We start from the raw sequence: 24,151 nt of genomic DNA on the forward strand, positions 1-24,151 counted from the left end.
CCTCTATTTTTCTGGGAAAAAAAAGAGTAAGCTAAGAGAGTTTATAAGTGACAGACTTAAATGTGCCTCTGAAATTGGTCACCTGTTTATGTCAAGCAATTTCTACAGGGGTTGTGCCCAAGATTCAGATGGAAGACATCTGAATTAGCAAGTATTAATAAGTATTAACGCGTGGTCTGCTTTGCATTAAGAGCCCAGTTAGCCAATGACAGATCAAATGCCTCACTACTGAATGACCACAGGGACCTTGGCGTTGATATCAACAAGACCCAGGTCCAAATGTACAATAGTAATTGATACTATATTTAGTATTGATTTATCAGCTGGAACAGAAACAGCCCCAAAGCCCATGGTTTGACTATTTGGAAAGGAGATAAAATCTTACATACTCGATAACATGAAATCCATCCTTTGGTTTGTGATTAATCCCTCCAACTGGAGCACCACAGTCAATACAAAAGCTCTGTTCCATCGGCAAGCCACACTAGGGTAAACACAAATGCGACCCCAGCTCAGTTTGGACAAATGCCATCGTGCAAATGAGCACATACTTACCACAGGAGGTAGCGGACGTCACTACGATTGCTTCCTTTAGCATATGTGTGTGTCAGGTGGGGCTACAGGAGCCCTGGGAGACAGAGCAGGCACTCCATGCCAACTATGTTGTATGTGGGCAAATATAGGCTTTTAAAAAATAGAGACAATTTAAGTTTTATTCCTAAATAGTCACTTTATAGACAAATATATAAAACTCAATCCTCCTTTCTCATATTCATCACTGTTTTCCATTCATTCCCCCACCTATCACACTGGCCTTACTGCTTCACTATCTAACACCAGGAATACTATAGCAGCTTCCAAACTGATTTCCCTGACGCCATTTGGACTTTTTTATTTAAAAAAAATGTAACCATATGATTCACTACTTCCAAAGGCTCATTTTTCAAAATCAGATTGTGTGCTACTATATACACTGAATAACAGTCTATCACAAACCAAACCAGTCTCAGGTTCCCAGACCACAGAATTTCAGGAGCAGTTTTAGGAAGAATCTATTTTAATCCTGTTTCACAGACAAGTAAGTGAGAAGCTCAGAAAGATAAAGTAAAATGCATATATCAGGTTTATCCTCCAGGTCGCTTATTTATTTATTAAATAGCATTTATCTGTTTCAATTCAATAGCCTGTTCTGAGCAAGTATGGATGACACTATGAAGGGCCCTGGTTGATGCTTTGGGATTCAGAGATGAACAATACACAGATCTTCCCCCAACGGGCGTACAAGATATGTGTCTCATTTTCCTATCCTTTGGTATCTAGACCCTATCTCCTCCCTGGGATAGTAATCCAGCCTACGGTCTAGTCAACACTTTGTTGTCACATAAAGACCCGTGTCACTGATCTTGTGCTGCAGTGGCCAGGAAGGATGGCCATCAGTGGTTCCTGTCCTGTAGTTTTGTCTTTCAAGGGACATTTGGCAATGTACGGAGGCAGTTTTGTTTGTCACACTGTGTGAGATGGGATACTACTGCCATCTGGTGAGTTGAAGCCAGGAATGCTTCTAAACCTCCAACAATGCCCAGGCCAGCCCCACAATAAGGCGTTATGTCCACAGGGCTGAGACTGAGAAACCCTGGCTGGAAAACCTTAGTACCATTTGGATGTTTAGTCGTAATACCTAGAATAGCCGGCAAAATGAGTCTATGTTCTCCCAAAAGGTCCAGACCCTCATTATCCATCCTCCTCCTCCACAGCTCCCCTCCTCAGACCTGGAGGAACACACATTTTGAACCCCCCAAACCCTACCCTGAATACCAAGACTCACCTCGCCTACAGAGCACGCGTGACCATTGGGACATGCTGTTAAAAGAACAAGACACGTGTTGGCTGATGAGGATTCACCTAATGACCCACGGTGAAAAGGGAAAGCTAACTCCCTCCTCTCTGGTCTAACCAAATGCTGACGTGGACCTGATTTCCCAAGCACATTACCAGAAATCTTGAACTTCGCTAGATATTAGAACTCATTAGATATTTGACACATACCAGGAGCTCAACCGGTATCACTGAAAAATAACGTCTGTGTTTAATTTCACAAAGCAAAGAGAAACTAGATTACACGTTCATACCAGGGTTTACTTTTGGAGGCAGGGTGGATAGTATTTTATACCCTCCTATTCACTCTCTTTGATTTTTTTCTTTTTGCTATGAGCAGGTTTTATAACAATTTTTAAAACTAGTTTTAAAAGATCATCTACTCAAGGCAACAGCAAAATTTACATAAAGTCATGGGTTATATTATTTTCTCCTTCAGTTCTATATTTCTAAAAGAACTATCTTTGGGTCAAAAACGCGGTTGTATTGTGAGCTGGCCCTTGACTGAGCCTCTCATGTGTTTCCCAGCACCCCCTTCTCCCCAAAGGGCATATTCCAGGGAACAGAAGTGCACCCTAAAAGACCCTCTCCCTGTGACTAAGAAAAAAATAATCTGGCTCCTCCACAGTCAGCAGGGTACCAGTTCCTGCAAGCTGTTCATGTTCTGCAAAGGCAGCCACGGCAGAAGGAGGTAGGCACATAAGGACCTTCAGGGACAAACCCGTGGACCCCAATTCTATAACAATGTCTCATGTGGTTTTAGGATGCTCTTCAAAGCTCAGGAGTGGGATTCCACCTCAGGCCAACACTTACTGTACCAGTGGACTCCTTCCAGACCCATCCACTTCCTAGCTTGAGCAAGCAAGTCTTCAGGCATCGTTGGAAGAAAGGCATTCTGAAAAGTCAAAAGAGCGGGGCTGGCTTTAGCTAAGTGAGCATATCGACGGGCTGTCACTGATCACCAAGAGGCCTCGAGTAAGAATGTGACCTTGATTTTCTTTCTTCTTGACCTAAAAAACTCTCTATGAAGAACACAGAACAGCTCCCTGTGAGATAACAAAGGGCAAGGCAAGTTTTTCACCATCATTGTGGACTAAAGGGTCAAGTGAGACAGAGGCAGATGGAGAATCTAGAAGATAAACAGGTTCAACAGTTTCTGAGGTACCGGCTGGGTCTCTAAAGTTTTTCCTGTGAACGCGGATGCAATCATATCCCAATCTTACCGCCATGAGTTCTGGGGAGAAGGCCAAATTCTTTAGGGGTTCCAAGACTTTGCTTTGTCCACAGAGAAGGATGGTTGCAACATGAATAGCCATTTCTATTACTGTCCCTTCAAGGCTGTTGTCCCCAGGACCCGTCCTCAGCAGGGGTAGTTCATTGTTCACAAGGGATATTGCAAAACGTCTCATATCAGGAGACAAGGTCTTTCTTTCCTCAATGAATTTCTCCATAGCCTCACATTGCTGACAGGAAAGAAATTAAAATACAACAAAGCAGAATATCATGTGAACAGTGAGAGCAAACCAGAGGTTTGCTCTTATGTCACTCATACATTTTTGATTGCAAATACCTATCAAATATCAAGGTTAAGGGGAATTCCCTGGTGGTCCAGTGGATAGAACTTCATGCTTTCACTGCTGAGGGCGCAGGTTCAATCCCTGATTGGGGAACTAAGATCCCCGCAAGGCGAGTGGGGCAGCCAAAAATAAATAGATAAAGTTTTTTGCATTAAAATAACTTTGATTTTTTTTTTTAAAATCAAGGTTAGAATGGCTAAATGGTTGCTGTTTGAAGGGAAATTATCTGGAGAAGAGAATTCTCCTCTACAAACACAGAAACCACATACCCAAGCACTAGTTTTCATAATTTTGGAAAACATTATCTTATGTTCTTGACTGTGTTTTAACTGTTACTCTAAAAGCTTTGGATGAAACAGAAAGTAGTTGCTCCACATAAGAAGGCTGGAAACCCCAATCCTAGAATTTTAAAAATTTGGGGCATAACTGGTCTTTGTGACTTTTACCTCTATTCAAAAAGTCCCTCCAAATTATGAGGCTATGAACACAGCCCTGGAGGCTGATACTCACCTGTGGCTTAGGATGGAGGTTTGCACTGTGGGATCTGTACAAAGTCGTGACCTCTCTAAAAAGTGCTAACATTAGGTGGGCAGCCTGCTGAGTTGTGGGGCTCCTGCAGGCCTGAAAAAGCAAGGATATCAAGTGAGACTTTAAAAAATCTAGCTCAGGGTCAGAATCCCATGTGATTCGTATGTGAATATGAAATGAGATCAGCCCTTAAGCCTTGGAGAGGTTGAGGGAGCCTTTCCCAAGACCCTGGGCGCCTGGGACCCTGCACCTCGAGGACCATCTTCTGGAAAAACAACTGTTCATAAACATTCTCATATTAAACTCAATGCATATTTATCAGATAGCTTACAACAGAAGTAACAGAGATCACCATCTGTTCTCTTTCTGACTACTTCACTGGTCCTAGAAACTTTTCCTGAGCAGAGATAAGATACTTATTTCCTCTTTTCCCAGCAAAATGCCAGGGTAAACAAGGAAACATGACCAGAACAATTGAAAGATTAGATTCTAAAAACCCTGTATCTATTAAAATAAACACATACATACGCCTCTATGGGAATTATGAGGCTACACAGATACAGGTTTTGCTTCCTGTGCCATCACATGTCAGAGCAGAAGAATCTTGGAGGAAGTGACTTTTTAGCAGGGTCTCAAAGAAAGTAATGGACATAAATGAATCAGAAAGGAGGTGCCGGTGGCCTCGTGTAAACCCACCACCCCAAATCAACCACTGATGCTCCCCTGTTTGCCAGGCGAGCCCGTGAGGCCGTGAGCATAAGACTTCTGATGCAGCATGTCACCCTGTGGGGCCTCTTTCGCTGCATCATTTGACACCAACAAGACAAGACTTAGGCTCTGAGGGGCCACTGTGTACGCAGAGCAGTCCCCCAGTCCAACATACCTCCAGAGCAGTCTCAATGGCCAGGGGCTTGCACTCCAGAATGGCTTTGCCCAGTGCATCGCGGAGAGCCTTGTAGCTGTCCCCATGCACCAGATACTGATCCATCTGGCCTGTATGATCCTTCTGCAACCCCAGGAACACAGGGGTTAATCATGGTGGGGACAGTGTGAGGAATGCTTAGGAAAGAACCTTCTTGATAGGTAAATGAACCAGGCAATCATAAGAGGTTTAAAGGCAGCTGAACCCAGTTTCTGGGTCCAGACTGAGGCATGACATCCCACTGCTGTTTGGGAAGCACCTCCTCAATAGATGAAGAGCGAGGAGTGGGTGAAAATCTGGGGGAGGTGATCTTGTGGCTGCTTTCCTTCTGCACTCAGAGTAGAGCACCAAAGGACTTCAATACGTTAGCCCTAAGCTCCAGTTGGGAGCAAACAAAAAGCCAGGATCTTTAGTGCCATTTTTGTAACTCCAGGACAGTAAAAATTCATTCATTTCTGAGCACTAGGAAAGGACCACTGAGCAGCCCTGAAGCCAAAATGGCTGCAACTCTGTCATCCTTAGTCCTTTCCTATCTCGCCTGCCTGCCAAGGATAAAAAGGGCTTATTCTGAAAGCTGAAGGATTTTTTAAAAAAATATTTTTTTATTTATCTGGTTGTGCCGGGTCTTAGCTGTGGCATGCAGATTCTTAGTTGCGGCATGCAGACTCTCAGTTGCGGCATGCATGTAGGATCTAGTTCCCTGACTAGGGATCGAATCCGGGCCCCCTGCATTGGGAGCATGGAGTCCTCACCACTGCATCACCAGGGAAATCCCTGGCTGAATGACTTTTAATCTGCTAAAAGCCAAAGCCACAGAATCATTCTTTTGCTTTCCCTGTGTCAAACTCTATCAGAAGTGATGCCTACATATGCTGTGCAGGTAGGTGACAAACACATCACACATACACACATATCTTTCCCCTAGGCAGGCAGTCTAAATGTGATCACGAGCTGGGTCCATCAACTGAAGCACAGAGACAGAGGAGAAGACCAGAACAGATGCACGCATTTTCCGTGATTGGTGTGGGAGAAGGTCAGGGAGGAATGGAGAAGCAGCAGCCCCGCTCCTGGGGTTGGGGGGCGGGCAGCGGAGCTGAGACAGCACAGGGGCTGCTGGGACTACCCTTCTTACCTGCTGTGCAATGACTCCCCTGGGAAACACCCAGTGGGCCGGATGGCCCTGTCTGGAGAGGCTCTGCACAAACTCCATCCCCTGCTGGCTAGTGAGCTTCCTCACCAGGTATACTCGGTACCAGTCATTCTGGACCCGGGCACAGAAGTGCTCCACCTGCCGCAGGTAGCGACGCTTCTCCTCCGCCATTTCTGCAGAGCCAACGAGAAAGGCTGAGTGGCGGCTGAGGGTACTTGTTAGTTAACTGTCTGGAACAGAGGCTAGTAAGAGCTCTGGGGCCTCCCCTTTAGGAATTCACAGTGAAAGAACTAATCTAGAAGAAAGGGGACATGGTACAGACCAGCATTACTCCAAGAACCAGCTTCCCACACTTCCTGAATTTCTAGATCATAGGGGCTCCCGGCCTGTGGCCAAGAAAGTTTGGGAAGAAGACCTGCCTGAGCCGTCCTGAAGCTCAGAGAGGATCTCAGAAGCCTTGTCAAGACAGAGGCGGATGCGGGCCATCTCCTGCAGGTACTCCACCGAGGCCTCGCCAGCGGGCTCTTGGCTGCATCCCACTGGTCGGTACGTCTTAAGGAACTGGCCTTCCTCTCTTAGGTATTTCAATTCATCCCTTATGAAGACAGTATTATTCTTCTCATGTATTGAATCCTAGGGAACATAGAACCAGAAAGAAAGGATATTATTCTTTTTTATTTGCGAGTCTCCAACCTTCGAAATTTCCACAGTGTGGTCGTGGAGAATGCAGGAAGGATAAAGAATAGTGTTGTGGGTTTGAGTGTACATTTTTTGAATCATGGAAAACTAATACCCCTTTTTATTTTAGGGGCAAGAAGGAGGGGAAAAAGAAAAGCTATGATGAAAAATTTTATTATCTAATATTATTTTTTCATATGCATTGTAAGATTTTTGGAAGTAACAAAAATATGAAGAGAATAAAAATTAAAAGTATTCACAATCTCACCACCTGGAGACAACTCTGGTGGCATATTCTTCTATGCTTCTTTTTTCCCCCTCATGCACATGCGCATAAATGCCAATATATACAACTGCTGAGGGCAGAAGCAACGTTTTTGAAACTTTTTTTCCCCTGCATGGAGCAGAGCATCTGTTAATGTTACCACCTAATTTATATTCTGTAAATTTTCAGAAAAACACTATTCCATCACATAAACCACATGGTTTGGAGAGTCTGAAAAAGAAATGCAGGGAGGTGATAATCAGCTTACCTCCAGGCAGCTGCTAAAGAGCACATACAATTCAGCTTTATCTTCAGCCAGGAACGGTTTCTTTTCTAACTGGGACAAATAAGCCTGAATATAATCCTTCACGTCACGGAAGCTTTGGAAGGAGAAATATTATACCTGGTTAGTTCAGGTCTGGAAACTCATTTTGCCAAAAAAAAAAAAGAAAAAAGGTATGTATGTATGTATCTATTTGCCTGTTATCCATCCCCCCCCTTCCTGTATAATTATATATATATATATATATATATATACACACATACATACATGTGTATGTATAGTTTGTAACACGATTTTATGAAAAATATTCTAGCACCAACTTGGAGGAATATAAAATTCCCTATTTTAGACTAGCTGTTCTCAAACTTTTTGGCTCCAAGATTCCTTTACAGACTTAAAAATTATTGAGAACCTCAGAGAGCTTTTGTTTCTGTGGATTACATCTACTGATATATACAGTATTCGAAATTAAAACTGAAAAAATTTGAAAATATTCATCAATTCATTAAAAATAACCATACTAAACTCATTACATATTAACATAAATAATATTTTTAAAAAGCTTTTCCAAAACAAAAATTCATTAGTAAGAAGAGGGGTACTGTTTTTCATTCCTGCAAATCTCTTTAACACCTGGCTTAACAGAAGTTCACTAGATTCTCAAATCTGCTTCTGCTTCTAATTGGTTGCACTATATTGAGTTACATGAGGAAAAATCTGGTCTCACACATTGTGTAGCTGGAAAAGGGAGAAATATTTTAGTAGCCTTTTCAGGTAACTGTGAATATTCTCCTTTGACACTACACCAAAACTTGATAAATGATAATTTCTAAAGGTTAGTTGCAATGTGCAATCTGAAACCCTATCAATGCACGTTTCATAGTCAATTACATTAAAATCAAATGGTCTGCCTTGCACTTCAAATGGATTTCTTTTTGATCAATGCAAAATTCTCTGACATCAAGCATCAGTCACTTCAAAAATACCGGTTCACTGAGCTGTGCAGATCTGGCAAATGTTGACACATTTTAATTTTATGATATATTTAAAAAAACCTCACATTCATTATCATCAAAAGGTCTGTAAGTATTAGAAAGCTGATAGGCTCCCGGTGGAGGATACAGGTTTTTCAAATTTTTATTTTAAGTTTTTAAAAATGTATTTATTTTTTTGGCCACACTGCATGGCTTGCAGGATCTTAGTTCCCCAAGCAGGGATTGAACCCAGGCCCTTGGCAATGAAAGCGTGGAGCCCTAACCACTGGGCCATCAGGGAATTCCCGCCAAAATTTTAATATTTGCTTAAAAGCTTGAATTTTATCTTTAGCAACAAAACCATCAGTTCTCTTCCTTGATGTGACAGGTTCACATCCCTTGGTTTCAAGAAAACACCTGCCAAATGCCCAAGTCTGAATAAGTGTTGTTTGTCAGTCATTCTTTCAAGTACAAGTGGTATTCCACAAAAAAAACAGCCAAGTTATTAGCATGTAACTCAAAAACCGCATGAGTGATTTTCCTTGAGATAATCCTGTACCTTGGTGTGCAGCCGGACTGCTTTGTGTGTATCTCTCATTTCAACAGAATATTAAAAAGTCATATCCTCGAAGGTGGAGATTTAGTAAAATTAAGAATTTTTATAGCTTCGTCAAGGACATTAAGTGAAATTGGCATTTTAAAAAACTATATGTGGTTGGTGGTGACGGAAACAATGGCCAATACCGGGGTTTTCCTCATGCTAAGATGCTACCACATTCACCCTTCATTACTTTAGTAACATCAGTGCAAATATCAACATGTTGAAAAAGCCAGATAATATCTTAGTGTTATTTGCAGTCTCATCAATGTTGTCCCCCACACAGGTCTGCCTAAAGAATGGATGCCTACATTTCCACAAAGTATGTCTAAGTCTGGTCTGAGTCATTCTTTTTTCTTTTTGGCTGCGTTGGGTCTTCATTGCTGCACACGGGCTTTCTCCAGTTGCGGTGAGCGGGCTTCTCATTGCAGGGGCTTCTCTTGTTGCGGAGCACGGGCTCTAGGTGCGTGGGCTCAGTAGTTGTGGCTCGCAGGCTCTAGAGCCCAGGCTCAGTAGTTATTGCACACGGGCTTAGTTGCTCCGTGGCATGTGGGATCTTCCCGGACCAGGGATCGAACCCATGCCCCCTGCACTGGCAGGCGGATTCTTAACCACTGCACCACCAGGGAAGCCCCTGACTGATTCTTAATACATGAAAATACTCGAATCACAAAAGCAACGACACAAGTATTTCTCAACCCAGGGAATGACAATGCAGATTTTTAAATTGTGTTTTATGTCTCAAGATTTTTATTTCAAAATCAGTTCTGTAAATTTTACTCTCTAAATATTTCAAAACAAAGTGTTTACCTTTAAGCACTGTTTGTACTCATGTTAATGTGTCTACACTATATGTCAAGAGGTATGCATGTTGATGATACTGTTCCCTTTCTCTAAGCAAAGAGATTCAAATGAATACAGATTTCACACATTTACCAAAATTAATAAAAAGCACAGAATATCAAAAGAGGCTCTTCTCACATCTCAAGTCAACTCTTTCCATGTATGCCTTAAAAGCCATTTTCAGGTACAGTAAGATACTAGTTCTGTAAGAAAATGTATTTTAAGAGTATTTTATTTGAAAATCCTCCAGGAATCCTGTTTGAAAAAACTATTTCACAAATAATGGGGGGAAAAAATAGAAGCAAAATAAAATGCCCGTGGACAAGGCTGCAGCAGATCCATGCTTAAATGTAAATCTAATCTCCATCCTGAGTCACCTTTCAGACATTTAAGTTAGAAACAGTTGTTTCTATTGGAACTTTTCTTCCAGCATCTTGATTTTGCCATCACCTCAAGGTGTACTCTATCAAGTCAGAACACAGGCTAAGGATACTGAGTATCTTCCAAAAGAGCCTCTAAATACAGATCAGCTTTCTTTCTCTCTCTCTCTCTTTCTTTCTTTCATTTTTGGCTGCGTTGGGTCTCTGTTGCTGTGCATGGGCTTTCTCTAGTTGTGGCGAGCAGGGGCTACTCTTTGTTGCGGTGCGCAGGCTTCTCATTGCAGTGGCTTCTTTTGTTGTGGAGCACAGGCTCTAGGCACACGGGCTTCAGTAGTTGTGGCACGTGGGCTCAGTGGTTGTGGCTCGCGGGCTCTAGAGCACAGGCTCAAGTAGTTGTGGTGCACGGGCTTAGCTGTTCTGCAGCATGTGGGATCTTCCCGGACCAGGGCTTGAACCCGTGTCCCCTGCACTGGCAGGCGGACTCATAACCACTGTGCCACCAGGGAAGCCCCCTACAGATCAGCTTCCTAAGAATTTTCTAAAATAGCATAATTTGACAAGACCATTGAGCTGAAGCACCATATGGGCTTCTCTGTCCATTTATAGAATCAAAGAAACTTAAGAGCTGAAGCAAAACTTAGACAACATCAAGGGCAAGCAGGGTGAGGGGAGAGTCTAACTTACCATCCAAAAAACCACAAAACTTTGTAGCTGTGGAACTGAGATGAGAACCGCAGATTCCTGACTCCCGACTTCCCACACGTGTTACAACACCTTGCACCCTTCCCCCAAATCTGTCTTCTTCCTAACCACGTGCTTGTAGGCATGCTGAACTCATAGCCAGTATGTGAATATGTCAAGGACACAACCCATACAGATAAAGGAACAAGGGCGTCTCTTGCTGAAAAAGCTTCCCCAAATCATGAACTAGCTACAGGTTCTGCAAAGAATGCTTGGCAGCAAAGAAAAAGCCACGAGGAGAATAAAAAGTCAAGGCGTGCTAGAGGCAACTCCACGTTCGTGGTGCTCACCTGTACTTCAAAAGCAGTTTCAGTACCACTGAGCGGATGACAGGGGTCTTATCCACAACGTCATCAAAAGGAGAAAGAGATTTTGTGTGTTCACGGCGTCCTTAAACCAGAAGGAGAAAGGTAGATCATCGTTCACATCAGACATAAAGAGTGAGATGAAGAACTGAATTTTTAAGTCTATAGGAAGAAATCCACTCACTTTGGGAAGCCTCTCGAAAGAGCTCCTTCTCTACAAAGAGTAAAGACAGCAGAACATTGACCACATCCTTCTGAGGTGGAGAATTGTCTTTGAAGCACATGGTAGAAACTAGGTCCACAAAGAAACTATTGCACATCTGCCGGAAGCGAGCATGTTTCTTGATGACCTCCCTTAGGAATCGTTGAAAACCACAGTCAAAAGGCTTATAGAATGTGTTCCAGAATCCCTCCTTACAGAGTGCTTTGGGATTTGGACAGCATTTTTTTTTTAATTAAAAGATGCAAGTATCTCCTTACATTGATTAGAACCAATCTCCAAAACTGCAGACAGTACATACACTTGGCTCTTTTGAGAAATACTTTGATCATTTGGGCCATCTAGCAATAGCCTTCATATCCCAAGAGCTTCTCAAAGATCCCATCCACTGGGCTTGCCTTGTGCTCCGCTTTCAGGAGGCATCAGAATGGAGGAAAACGGGAAGGAAAACCAACCACTTAGGCTAATTTTAACTACTGCCCTGAAAGGCACTTAGCCAGATAAGAGCTAGCTTTATCCTCAGGACATAGAACATGGATGGAATTTACATATCAAGAGGACAAACCAGTTGCATCTAAATTCTTTGGGTCTCTTGTGATGGCTTTATTTAGTTTACGACTTTCTGGTTTATTTCCTCTAATTTTTCTATCTCCCTAATCTGTATACATGTATGTCTTGAGGAGAGGATAATTTTCAGACACCAGGTGTTTATAAAGGTACATAAGTAGTTAGTTGTCTTTCTTAGAACACTTCTCTGTCAGGCTTTCTAAGATTAATAATTATATTTCTGAATACTGTATTTGCAAAAAAGGAAGAAAGAAGAGGAAGCTTTCTCAAGAGGAAGGGTGTTTTACCGATGCTCCTGGGAAACAGAAGGAGAGAAGCTGTCTGGCAAGTCAGTTAAACAATAGGGGCATCCCATCTGCCCTTGGGTGAGGTGAACTTCGACGCAGCGCTGGCAGAATACATGGTCACAGGGCAGGCAGACAGGATCCTGTGCATCTCCCAGGCAGATGGGGCACGGCTTCACCCCAAACCTAGAAGCCAAGAAGGGTGACCAATTCTGAAGCAGAGAAGCTGGCCGTGAGAAGCAAAAAATACAAAAGGTTCTGAATTCTCTCCCTTGCAGATCCCAAACCCAAGATCTCACCTGGTGAGGCTCTTGCTGACCTGGTCCTTACATTTACAAAGAGTGGTCATCACTGCGACGAAAGGCCTGTGAGTCTTGATGTCAGAGTCCTCTTGCAGGCACTGAAGGAGAAAGGCAGCGGGAGGAGGAGGGAAGCTAATTAGCAGTGAGGAAGGGCAGGAGTCAGCCGGGCAACAAAGGCAACAAAACACAACATCCCCTCTGCTGCTGGCGAAGCTGGGCAGTTAGGGCTCTGGTGTCTGCAGTGCAAGGCCTTTTATTTATTTATTTATTTATTTATTTATTTTTAGCAGTTTCTTTAACTTTGAATGCCCTTTGTGACTATGCTGCTTTGGGGAGAAGGTTGATATTCTCGGCTTCTGATTTTTCCCCTCTTCCTTTTTTTCTTTTAAGGTCTATCCCCCTCCTCCCGTTATGAGATATTTCAAGCTATAAAAGGTAATATAATGACCATCTGCGTATCCACCAAACTTTAAGTAATCATAGCATTTTTTTGGAATATGTGCTTTATCAGTTTCTAAAGAAACAAAACATTACAGGTGCAGCTTCAACTCCAAGTGTACCCTTTTCTGATCATATTTCCATCCCCCACCCCCCACCCAGCCCCAGAGAATCACATTCCTAAATTCCCACTTCCACTAGATTTGGATGCATGCATAAGAATCTTGTTGCTTTGAATGCTGTAAACTTTCTATCAGGGGCATCACACTGTACCTAAGCTTCTGCAACTTGCTTTTTTTGTTGATACAAGTAGGTTCAGATCATTCATGTTAACTGCTGTACGGTACTTGTTGACACTGGTCACCTGTTTTCCCATTAATGGACATTTAGAATGTTCCCAATTTCCTGCAATTACAAACATTTCTGCACCCAACATTCTTCCATGTGTCTGAGTACAAATGGGAAAATTCTCTAGGATATATATTTAGACGTGGAAACACTGTTTTTTAGGAAATGCACATCTTTAATGATATAAGATAGTGAGTTTAATGGGTGTGCTTAGGGAATTTTCTGGTTAGGTATAATGTTTGCTATAGATGTTTTTCTATTAGGTATACCCCTTGGGCATTATCCGCTGAAGGAGAGTTCCTTTCTATTCCTAATTTGGCAAGAGTATCTTTGTACCAAATTATACATTTTATCAAATGCTTTATCTGCACCTTTGGAAATAATCATTTGGAGTTTTTCTTTTAATTTGTTATGTAACTGATGACACATTGATTTTATGATTTTGAGCTATCCTTGAATTCCCAGGATTAATCTTACTTGGCAATGATATTAGTTTTTAATACCCTGCTAAATTTGATCTGTTAATCAAAAGATTGAAAAAAGGCCAAAGGACCTGAATAGACATTTGCCAAAGAAGATATACAAATAGGCAATAAATAAGCACATGAAAAAATGCTCAACATCACTAGTCATTAGGGAAATACAAATCAAAAACCACAATGAGATATCACTTCATACCCATTAGGAGGGCTATTATTAAAACAAAAGGAAAATAACAAGTGTTGGCAGGGATGTGGAGAAATTGGAGCCCTGGGGCATTGCTGGTGGGGAAGTAAAATGGTGTGGCAACTGTGGAAAACAGTATGGTAAAATGTCAAACATAGAATTACCATATGAGTCAGCAATTCCACTCTTAAGTACACACCCCAAAAAATTAAAAGTAGTGACTCAAACAGATACTTGTGCACCCAGGTTCAGAGCAGCATTATTTACAATCACCAAAAGGTGGAAACAACCCAAATGTCCATTAACAGACAGATGGATAAACAGAATGTGCTCTATCCATACAGTGGAATCTTATTCAGCTTTAAAAAGGAAGGAAATTCTGACACCTGCTACAATGTGGATAAACCTTGAGAACACGATGCTTAGTGAAATAAGCCAGTCACAAAAGGACATTTCAAAGGCTGTACAGCAAAGCTGCTGGCAGTGCTTGTGTGAGGTTCCCAGTGGGCAGACACTGTCTTCCCTGAGTGGCCACTGATGCTGAAAGGACAGTCACTTTTTCTACAGAGTACTATCCTGTGTGTCACCAACTTTATAAAGGGTGTAGAGGGGCAGAGACATGGGCTTCCTGACCCCTTGGTCCCACCGACAGCACTGTGTTTGGAAGTCCACAGGCCCAGCAGCATTCTCCTACACCCCCGTCTTCCTGACCGTGGCCGTGGGAAGCAGCTCCCTCCGCGGGCCAGGCTGCTGGTCTGGTCTGGGGCCACTGGAGGCCTGGCTGGAGCCCACCTTCAGTCCTCCCAAAGGTTTCCCAAGTGTACTTGCTGCATGAATAGTTCCTTTTCCTGCAAGGAACCCTAAATGACACACCCTGACTTAACACTCAGGAGAGGGTAAATATTAAAATATTAAACACCAAAATGTTAATGGCCTATGTGATGAAATATAACTCACATAAAACTCTCAGAGCAGAAAGGGGATATACCACCAAGATGATAAAAGTCAGGTCACATTTCAATTGTTCTTTGTCTTACAAAGAGGCAGACCAGTGCTTGACAGGCCAAGCCTTCGCGCTCACCTTGTTCAGCAAGAAGACATACTCTGTCACCAGCTTGCGCAGCTCGGGAATATAGCTCTCGGTCCCCAGGAGCACATGCTCCACAAAGAGCGCAACGGAGAAAATGCGATTCCATTGGGTTCTGTCGAGAGAGGGGGTCCCTCACTCAGCTCTGACAAAAGCGCCTGAGACGAATGAAGAGGGGCAGGGAGGCAGTTCCAAGGCACAGGGGTTGAAAGGTAAGAAAAGGACCGGGCGTGAAGGTGGGTGAAAGAATTAGGTAGAAGCCCTTTGTGATGTGCTCCCTGACCTCCACACACTTTGTCTCTTTCCGCCCCTCCCCTCAGACTCTCAGCTGGGACATCTCAAGTTCTACGCCTCTGCCTGTGTCCGGTGAGTCCCACCTCGCCCTTAAAGGCCAGCACAGGACTTGTCCCCTGGAAAGTCTACCCTGTGTGTTCCCTCTCTGCTGCCCTGCTGGGGTCCTTTGCAGTGGCTTCTTCTCCCTCAGGAGCATCAGCTGCTCGCCCTTTATCACCCGCATCGCGCCACGCACTCCCTGAAGGTTCACCTCTCTAAGACCATCCTGACGCCTGGCATTTAGTACGGATTCAAGAGACGTTAAAGGATGAACGAGGACAGGCCCACTTCCTGTGGCAGGCGCATCTGCTCTCTCTCTCACGTGCCCGGGACTCCTGGATCTCACCTGACATCCCTGATGACGGTTACCATCACGCTGCCCTGCAGGTACCCATCTGAGCAGAGGAGCTCCAGCGGCATGCAAAGATTCTTCACCACCTGTAACCAAGCTTGGGGACTGGGCTTCAGGAGGTTTTCTGTCAGCATTTCAGCACAGGCCACCGCTGCGAACACATCCAGACTCTGGGGGGCAGAGAACAGGCCTGTGACTGAGCAGCCTGTCCCCTGACCCCCACTGGGCTGCTCTAACCATTGAGTCGGAGGCCCTGGCTGTTAGCCCAGTGTGTTCTTGTGTTCCAGGCTTGTAGCTTCACCTTTCATTGTCTTGGGATCTAGGAAGCATGAGTTAGATGCGTTCTAACTGAGGAGCCACACTGACATGTGTGCCCCATGAAGATGTTTCCCATTTGGAATGTGGTCCATAAGCTTTCCCTTCCCAGGGCGGCAGTAGGAGCAACCGCCCAGTCGCCTGAGGAAGCCAAGCCTGGCTGCAGGCATGTGATGTCCCTAAGAGGGGCCATACCATCTCACGTCCGGCCCAGCTGTGGTTCCAGGTGCCTTTTGTAAGGCTCTGTAGAACTGGGGGGTAGATGGTCAAGATCCTGGAGAAGTTCTGTAGCCGGCTCCTGAAATGCTGGTAGGCAAGGTGCACGGACGGTAAGGAGATCTCTTCCGCTGGCCTTCCTGCCTTCAGCTGATTGATGCAGGACCCCAGAGCCATCTGCAGAACCTGGGATGAGAAACAAGCTTTTACTATATACTTGTAAATTATTTTTTTAAAAAAAGATACACCTTCCTTGTGGGAAACCGGAACTATTCAAAAATGACAAAAAAGAAAATTAAAAACCATGCACACTATTAGTATCCCTCGTTTACTTTTTGGTGTCGTCCCTTCTAGACGTTTGTGATCCATACCTCTTCTCCCTGTGGTCCCCAAATCAGGGTCACAGAGTATTCCTGATTTTTTTCCACTTTACATTACAAGCATTTCTCTATCACGAGCATGCTCGAAGACATCGTTTTTAACCAGTCAAAGGGCTGTACAAATATTTGTCCAACCCTTATTTTAAGACAATTACATTGTTTCTAATTTTCTGTTTTTAGAAATAAAACTGCAAAGAACATTCCCGTGAATAAAATATTTGTCCACGTCTCCGACAACGTTCTCAGGACAGAATCGCCAGTTCAGATTTTGTGAAGTTTTTCATTCATCCCGACAGATGGTTTTCCAGAAGCACCACGCCGTTCACACCGCCACTGGCAGTGGAGGAACTCCTGGCTGTTTTAAAAACCAGTTTTGCCACAAGAGCAAGTAAAGATCGTATCTAAAAGTTGTTCATGCCTTGTTGATTTACTAGTGAGGCTGAGCACTTTTTCCAGTGTTTTCTGGACACCTGTATAATTATTCTGTTAATAGTTAATTTCTAACTTTCACTCATTTTTAAAAATTAGGAGATTTTCTTATTGTATCCTAAGAATACTTTATTAACCCTTAATCATGTTGGCTGTTAAGTATGTTTTCCTCAAATCTGTCAGTTTCCTTTTTTAGGTACTGAAGTTTGAAATCTTCAGTATTTCCACTGAAATTTTAGTTAATATCATTATTATTACCTTGCTGTGATCAGTTAAATATTTACCTAAGTTTCTTCAAGAAAAACTAAACATTTAAAAAGAAGGTGTCACAGGAAATCGGAGGCCTTCTTCCTGTTAATAAAAGCTCCATGTTTTAGGGGCGCTGGTCAATGGGCTAAGCATCCAGCTCCAAGAGTTCTGAGGGTGTCAGTGGCATTTTCTCATACCACTGTCCTCTTGGACCGCATTCTGTTCCACGAACACTACAGCTCCAGGAGTTGAGGAAAAGTTTCCCATGTTGGCATCTTGTCCACGTTATACCAGCCTCACCCTGCCCCCGAGTCAGTACTCACGTTTAACTGTTCCCAAGTGGACACTCTCATGGTCAAGAGAAGGAAGTCCTTCAGGTAGCACTGAAGAAGTTCTTGCCGCTGGTCTACAGTGAGCTGAGCAAGAAACCTGCCCAGTGCGGTCTGCTGAAAGAGCTCCACTAACTTCTCTGCCAGTCCTGCCGGGGGTGGGTGAGGGGGGAGATGGAGAACGGCTTGGGGTGAGGATGTTGACCATGACTCCCCTTACCCGCTGAATGCAGGGACATGGACATGGTTCTAATAAGGCTGCCTTTTTAATCATCATTTTTTATCATCACTTCTGGACACTTTAGATATCTTCTCAGTGGAATAACAGAAACAAAGTCAGAAGGAATGTTCCATTCCGGTCATAAAAGCCTAGCCAGCCCCAAAGAGAACACAACCTGGGATAGACCCCAGGTTCTACTAAGTCATAATGTGCTTTGGGAACCCCGGACCCAAGCGAACCAGGAATGAGTGGGTTGCCCTCCAGGGGCTGGGATCATATGCTGCTCAAATCAAAAAGATCTGCCGCCTAGTGGATGGGATGCTGGCCCCCAAGTCACATGCTATTATAGAAAAGGAGGGTCAGTTAGGATATGGTATGAGAAAGAGAAATACTCTCTCTTCAGGAGAGAGACTGCTTCAGGTTTGTTCAGAAAGAGTGGCAGAATGCTTACCTAGAAAAATAAGTTCATCTTCAAGTATTTTGACCAGTATTTTTTAAAGAAATCTTTCCTTTTTTAAAAAAATTGAAATATAGTTGATATATCATATTATGTTAGTTTCAGTGATGTGACATCTGCCTACCTTATGAAATGATTACAAGTCTAGTAACCATCTTTGTCCTGTATTTTTAAAAAGCAGTACTATACATAAACTGTGAAAAGATTACTTCACGTATGAAAGATGACTTTCCCAAAAGTGCTATGTGACCACTGGTTTTCCTGGAATGTCTGTGGCCAGACTACTTGGCACGTGACAACAGAGCAAGGTGCCCTGTGACTCAGAAGGACACTGATGGAGGACACTCAGGAGGACACTTGGCTCAGTCTGGGCAAAGGTATTACTCTACTCTGGTCACCGGCAGTTGCTGAGAAGGGCCCAGCTGGGGACATCTTGAGTCCTGGTGCCTTAGTTGCCCAGGGAACTCAGAATGGGGGTGACCACCTATGACGGGTAGCAGGGTCTCCTCCTGCCAGAACACGTCCCTTCCCACCATCGCTGGGCTCACCTTCATCTCCCGTGATGTACTGAGTGTGGACCCACAGCTCCTCCAGATAGTCCTTGATTCTCCAGCTAAACGGGACACTGTTGGAAGTGTCCTCTGAGAGGTTCATGTAGTTCTGCACTATGATGTAGGACATCTCCCCTTTAGACCTGCAATCGGCCAAACAAGGACCAAGAATGTGGTTAGTGAGACGCCGCTCAAGACACAAGACGAGATCCACTCCTGATGCCAATTCCTCTCCATCCTTAAGAACTGGGAGGCTTAGTGGGCTACAAAGACAGTTCCCTGGTCTATTGAACAGCTCACCTTTATGTTATAAAGGAACTCAGGGATGATCTTATGTTATCTCTTGGTTTTACAGACAAAACAAAAACAAACCACGGCTGGAAGGGGTTAAGTAGGTTGCTTGAAGTCTTGGGCAGAACCAGTCTGGTGGTGTCTGAACCCACCCTTACCCTATACCTAGGCAAAGAGAATCGAAGCCCCCTGAAATCCAAACAGGAAGGTTCTGGCAGGCCAGCTGAGCTTGAGTTACACAAGATCGGGTCTAGGGATAGGCTCTGTGGTTCCCGCCATTGGCAGGAGGAGCAGGAAAATCAACACAAACGCTCTCCTACGTGCAGCTTCGCCAGTGTAGACGAGGTGGAAGTGGCCATTTTAACTGCAAAGGGTGCTCTGAGAACAGGGAAATGAGGAAAGCCGAGAATGAAACAAGTATTTCTCAGAACTCGCGTCAACTCTTTTGTTACTGTAATGCCATGACCCTTCAGGCTACAAAAATAGCCAACTTAAATGTGATTCTAAAACCCATAACTATACTTCATCAAACACCTGGGAGAGCCTATTAAGTTTGTTGCTATGTTATGGGTTTTTTTCCCTTCCCATGAAAAGAAAGTCTTCTATTCACCTCGTATCATTTGCCACAAGAGGAATGTTCAGAAGCTTAACGTCACTGAAAATAAACATCCAAAGATCTCTTGCCCAGGATGGAGAATGTGGGTTGGTCAGCAGCTCGAGGTTGCCATCTCTGTCCATGAAAGATATCATGCTCGCCAGGAGGGGAGTCACAGCACCCTGGACCCGCTTCCAGATGGTCTGCCTATGTTTGGGAGAGAAGCAGGCCTGCTCAGGTTTGAGGGACCACAGATCACACTGGGATGCCTGCATCCTTTTCACATTTTGTGCCTTCTTGGCAGTAACAAAACATCTGCTCTACTACTCCTACACTGTAGCTGTGTTTTTCATGTTTTTTTACATCATTTTTAAGGACTAGAAGAAAGACTTACAAATCGAAATAAGATTAGAGGCAGAATTGGAAAGGTCCTTAATTCTACCTCTAATAAACTGGAATTAGTTCGTTGAAAAGGCCAAGTAGTATTTGTTTTATTTTGTTATATAGCTGTTTTCCAGAACAAGTCATCCAGGCTCTATAAATAAAGAAAAGAATGACCAAATTCATTTGAAAAAAATGTTATTTTAAGAAAAAAAAAATCAGTTGGGAATAGAATATAATAAAGAGACCAAAGTAAATTCATTCCAGGTACGTTAAACAAGAAAGCATATCTTTATCTAGAACTTAGTTTTCATTGTTGATGGTTTTGTACATTAGATCTGAATATTTATATATACGTATATACACACATATATAAACTTGACTGCTTTTATTAACTCATACACGTACAATTATATTTAGTAATAAAATATATTTTATATATTTTATTTTATAAAAATAAACTTAAGTCATTTAAAAATTCTTATGGTAAGGCCAAAGAAATCTACTACTAGGTAATTAATATTGGGGAGAAAAATGCATGTTCCATTTTGAAAAGAAAAAGAAATACTTTTTAAAAATATTGAACCAGAAATGTGCAGAAAACTGTGAGAGTGAAGGTAAAAGCTGGCTGCAGGGAGAAATGGGGGAAGCTGTACCTGGTCACATATGCAGACTTTGGGTGCTGGAAAAACCCTAGTAAAGTCATCCCTCCATACCCATAAGGGGTTGGTTCCAGGACCCTGACAGATACAAAATCTGAGGATGCTCAAGTCCCTTATATAAAATGGTGTAGTATTTGCATATAACCTACGTACATCCTCCTTTACACTTTAAATCATCCTTAGATTACTTACAACACCTAATACAAAGTCAACACTACGTCAACTGTTGTAAATACAAGGTAAATGCTATGCAGATAGCTGCCACCATGTGGCAAACTCAAGTTTCGCTTTTTGGAACTTTCTGGATTTTTTTTTTCCCGAATATTTTCGGCCCGCAGTTGGTTGAATCTGTGAATTTGGAACCCGAGGATATGGAGGGCTGACTGTGTAAAGACTATCCCAGTTTGGATTATTTAATGCCAAGAGGGCAAATGACTGAAATCCAAAACACATGGAGGGTGAGCAGTTAGCTTCCAAAGCCTTGTGAGAACGGGCCAGTAGGCCCCAGAGCTCCACCTGGACTCAGATGCTGGTCGGATCCCATGGCGGCCCCTGAGTGCAAGGAGGCCAGTCCTCACGCAGAGCAAACAGCAGAGCAGTGACAAGTGGGGCCACCCTTGCCACTATGAACACCCTTTGAACACTGGCAAATGTGGGAAGTTCAGTAAGTGAAGGGGTGGTGTCAAGGGTACATTGAAAATACAGATTTTAAGAAGCGTTTATGTAAAAACAAGCATTTAGTAAAATCCATACAGAGGAACCAAGGGAAATAAAAATAATTCTAGGTCCAAATCTAATCTTATGAAGTTCCTTCAGAAGGTACAATTAGGAAAGAAATGAAGGCTAACTACAGAAAAACATAGAAGCAGAAAAACCCTACAGTCACAAACCCAGCATCAATAAGCTCACATGGTCCATTTAACCCTGGATGTTCCCACGTGTCCCCCCTGCCAATGGCATGAAGGCGACACACCCCTGCTGAATCCAAGCCTCCGCATGACTTAACCTTCCTCTCAGAGATGAAGAAACTGAGGGCCAGGGTGGTGAAGTCACAGGTCTAAGACGACCCTGCCGACAGGGGCGGGTGGAATCTTCCATTTGGGATCCAGAGCAAATGCCCCCTGCCTCAGCCACAAAGGTTGTCATGGGCTAGTCTTGAAAACAATGTCGAGTTTTGCAGAAAAAGGACCAGGGACAACAAATGAATACTCTGGGTCTTTTTCTTGTAGTTATCAAATAACTTCACGCAGGAGGCCTGGGAAAACAACTTCGCTTCCCTCCCTTAATTTACTAACCTAAAAAGGCACCCATTTCGATGGTAATGGACATGCTGGTACAAGTCTACATCCAACAAGAACAGATGTTCTGGGTTGTTTTGTTTTGTTTTGTGTTATGAAAAAATTTAAACTCACACAAAAGTAGAGAAAAGAGTCTGGCAAACCCCATGTAACTGCCACCCAGACCATCTTGTGCTCTGGGGAAAAAATATTGACAGCTCTGAATTTCTCAGAGGTTTGGAAAGAAGCGTCTCCTCGGCTGGAAGAGCAATGCATCCACCCCCCAGCCAGCCCTGGTTTCCCTTCACGGCAGTACCTGAACGTGCCGGCTTCCTGCAGAGCGTCCTGATTGGAGGCTTCCCTCACCACCCAGTCTTTCACACTGTAGATGTAGTTCTCTTCTTGCTTCTTTAAAAGGACAGAGAGGCGCATCTTGGTGACCCGTAAGAAAGCGGCTATGGAGAAGCAGAGCAGATGGGCACTCAGCACATCCCCGGGCACCGACTGGTAGGCTCTGCATCCCTGACCTGCCCCAGCAGGAGGGTAAGCCCGTTTCCTTTGGGCAGGCCAGGTCTACAGAAATCCCGGAGGTGCACTTCGATTCCCAGGGGGCCAGCTGCTTCTGGGAGCCACAGAAAGCGGCAGCGGGGGGATGATTCATGGTCCAAAGAAGGAGCCCAGGCTGGGGTGCAGGCAAGAGGGGCCCCACACCTCTGTACTTGCCATCTTCGTCTAGGAGGCTGAGGAGAATGGACACCCTCCGCATGCTGCGCTGACAACCCTCGTTCTGGTCTCTGAGCATGCCCACGGCGCCCTGGATACAGCTTCTCAGCAGCCTGGTGGTGTCCAGGATCTGCGTCTGTCGACAGAGACAATCAAACCTTCCGTTTCTGTCACTTACAAGTCAGGAGAAGCCAGGTGGCACATGGGAGACAAGGTCTAAGCGCCTATGTGCAGGGGGCACAGTGTTCCTCCTGCCCAAGCTCCCGCCACGTGCCCTTGCCAAGTTCCCCTTAGAACCACTGTGAGGGAATTCCCTGGTGGTCCGGTGGTTAAGGCTCCGGCACTTTCACTGCTGTGGGCCTGGGTTCAATCCCTAGTCAGGGAACTAACAACCTACAACCCACGTGGTACAGCCATAAAAAGAAAAAAAAAGGAAACCACTGCAACATGATCCCGTGTGCCTGGGGACCCCGTCAGTGGTCAAGGACCGAGCAAAACTGACCAGGGGACACCAGGAAAAGCCAAGGTCGGATCTGGTACTGGTAATTCACCTGCACTTGCAGTGGCAGGGGGAGGAGAAACTGACCAGGGGACACCAGGAAAAGCCAAGGTCGGATCTGGTACTGGTAATTCACCTGCACTTGCAGTGGCAGGGGGAGGAGCGTTGGGCTAAGCCCTGGACAGCTGAGTCCACTCCTCAGACAAGTCTAAGGAAGGGCAGCCCAACAGCACGGAGGCTCAGAGGACTAGAAAGAGCAAGAGCTCACATCACTTCCTGGTCCAGGGGTCGCGTTGTCCATTGCCTCAGAACTTGCTGTCTCCATTTCCACCTCTGCCACTTTCCCTGATGTAGCCACCTCAGTTTCCATCACCTCCTCACCATCGTCTTGGGCCCTGTGTTCCACGTCCACTGCATAGAAGCAAAACAATGGAGTTACTGTTCAGAGGTGGAAGGGGAGCGCTGGCAACAGCCTCTACGTGGCGTGCTGGGGCTCTAACCAACGGGATTTCCCTGGCAACAGCTCGGGGGAGGGTCCCCAAAGGACAGGCCGTCAGTCATGCAGATCAGCCTCTGTTCGCCCACTGGATGTGGTCCATCAGTGCAACCCGAACCTCCGTCCTGGGCTCGGACGGCTGATCCGGGAGCCAGGGCAGACAGAATCTGACATGTTCCACAGGCACCTGCAAAGACCTACCTCTCCTGTGGAAATACTGTCTTCTCCTGGCCTTGGAAAGCAGCAGAGAGTGCCCTCAATTCATCATCGCTCAGTTCAGCAAACATGTCCCGAGCTCTTGCCGAGGGGCAGGTGTTGGACCCAAGGGAATGGCAGCCCAAGGTCCCATCCTCGCACCGCCGCAC

The 24,151-nt window shown here is 44.4% G+C and overlaps 1 protein-coding gene across 3 annotated transcripts in view; it reads right to left on the reverse strand.

Annotated features, from left to right (window-relative positions):
- RNF213 (ring finger protein 213) overlaps window positions 1-24,151 on the reverse strand; it is a 111,684-nt gene that overhangs the window by 15,315 nt on the left and 72,218 nt on the right. For 2 of the 3 annotated variants that reach the window (XM_089901578.1, XM_089901579.1), the window contains 22 exons: window positions 23,559-23,701; window positions 22,780-22,927; window positions 22,385-22,523; window positions 19,764-19,955; window positions 18,860-19,005; window positions 17,629-17,783; window positions 16,227-16,433; window positions 15,711-15,886; window positions 15,026-15,146; window positions 12,490-12,590; window positions 12,194-12,376; window positions 11,304-11,473; window positions 11,105-11,204; window positions 7,264-7,375; window positions 6,472-6,685; window positions 6,035-6,225; window positions 4,864-4,986; window positions 3,963-4,073; window positions 3,099-3,338; window positions 2,689-2,770; window positions 1,826-1,860; window positions 390-484 (listed from right to left, as the gene is read on the reverse strand). In XM_089901578.1, the coding sequence (XP_089757704.1) occupies window positions 390-484; window positions 1,826-1,860; window positions 2,689-2,770; window positions 3,099-3,338; window positions 3,963-4,073; window positions 4,864-4,986; window positions 6,035-6,225; window positions 6,472-6,685; window positions 7,264-7,375; window positions 11,105-11,204; window positions 11,304-11,473; window positions 12,194-12,376; window positions 12,490-12,590; window positions 15,026-15,146; window positions 15,711-15,886; window positions 16,227-16,433; window positions 17,629-17,783; window positions 18,860-19,005; window positions 19,764-19,955; window positions 22,385-22,523; window positions 22,780-22,927; window positions 23,559-23,701 (3,184 nt within the window). The remainder of the gene's footprint in view (window positions 1-389; window positions 485-1,825; window positions 1,861-2,688; window positions 2,771-3,098; window positions 3,339-3,962; window positions 4,074-4,863; window positions 4,987-6,034; window positions 6,226-6,471; window positions 6,686-7,263; window positions 7,376-11,104; window positions 11,205-11,303; window positions 11,474-12,193; window positions 12,377-12,489; window positions 12,591-15,025; window positions 15,147-15,710; window positions 15,887-16,226; window positions 16,434-17,628; window positions 17,784-18,859; window positions 19,006-19,763; window positions 19,956-22,384; window positions 22,524-22,779; window positions 22,928-23,558; window positions 23,702-24,151) is intronic. The other variant, XM_022589405.2, reaches the window with a different exon arrangement.

Source organism: Delphinapterus leucas, chromosome 19 (genome assembly GCF_059928025.1).
Source record: "Delphinapterus leucas isolate spDelLeu-1000000601 "Yukka" chromosome 19, BTC_Dleu_Yukka2, whole genome shotgun sequence".
NCBI lineage: Eukaryota > Metazoa > Chordata > Mammalia > Artiodactyla > Monodontidae > Delphinapterus > Delphinapterus leucas.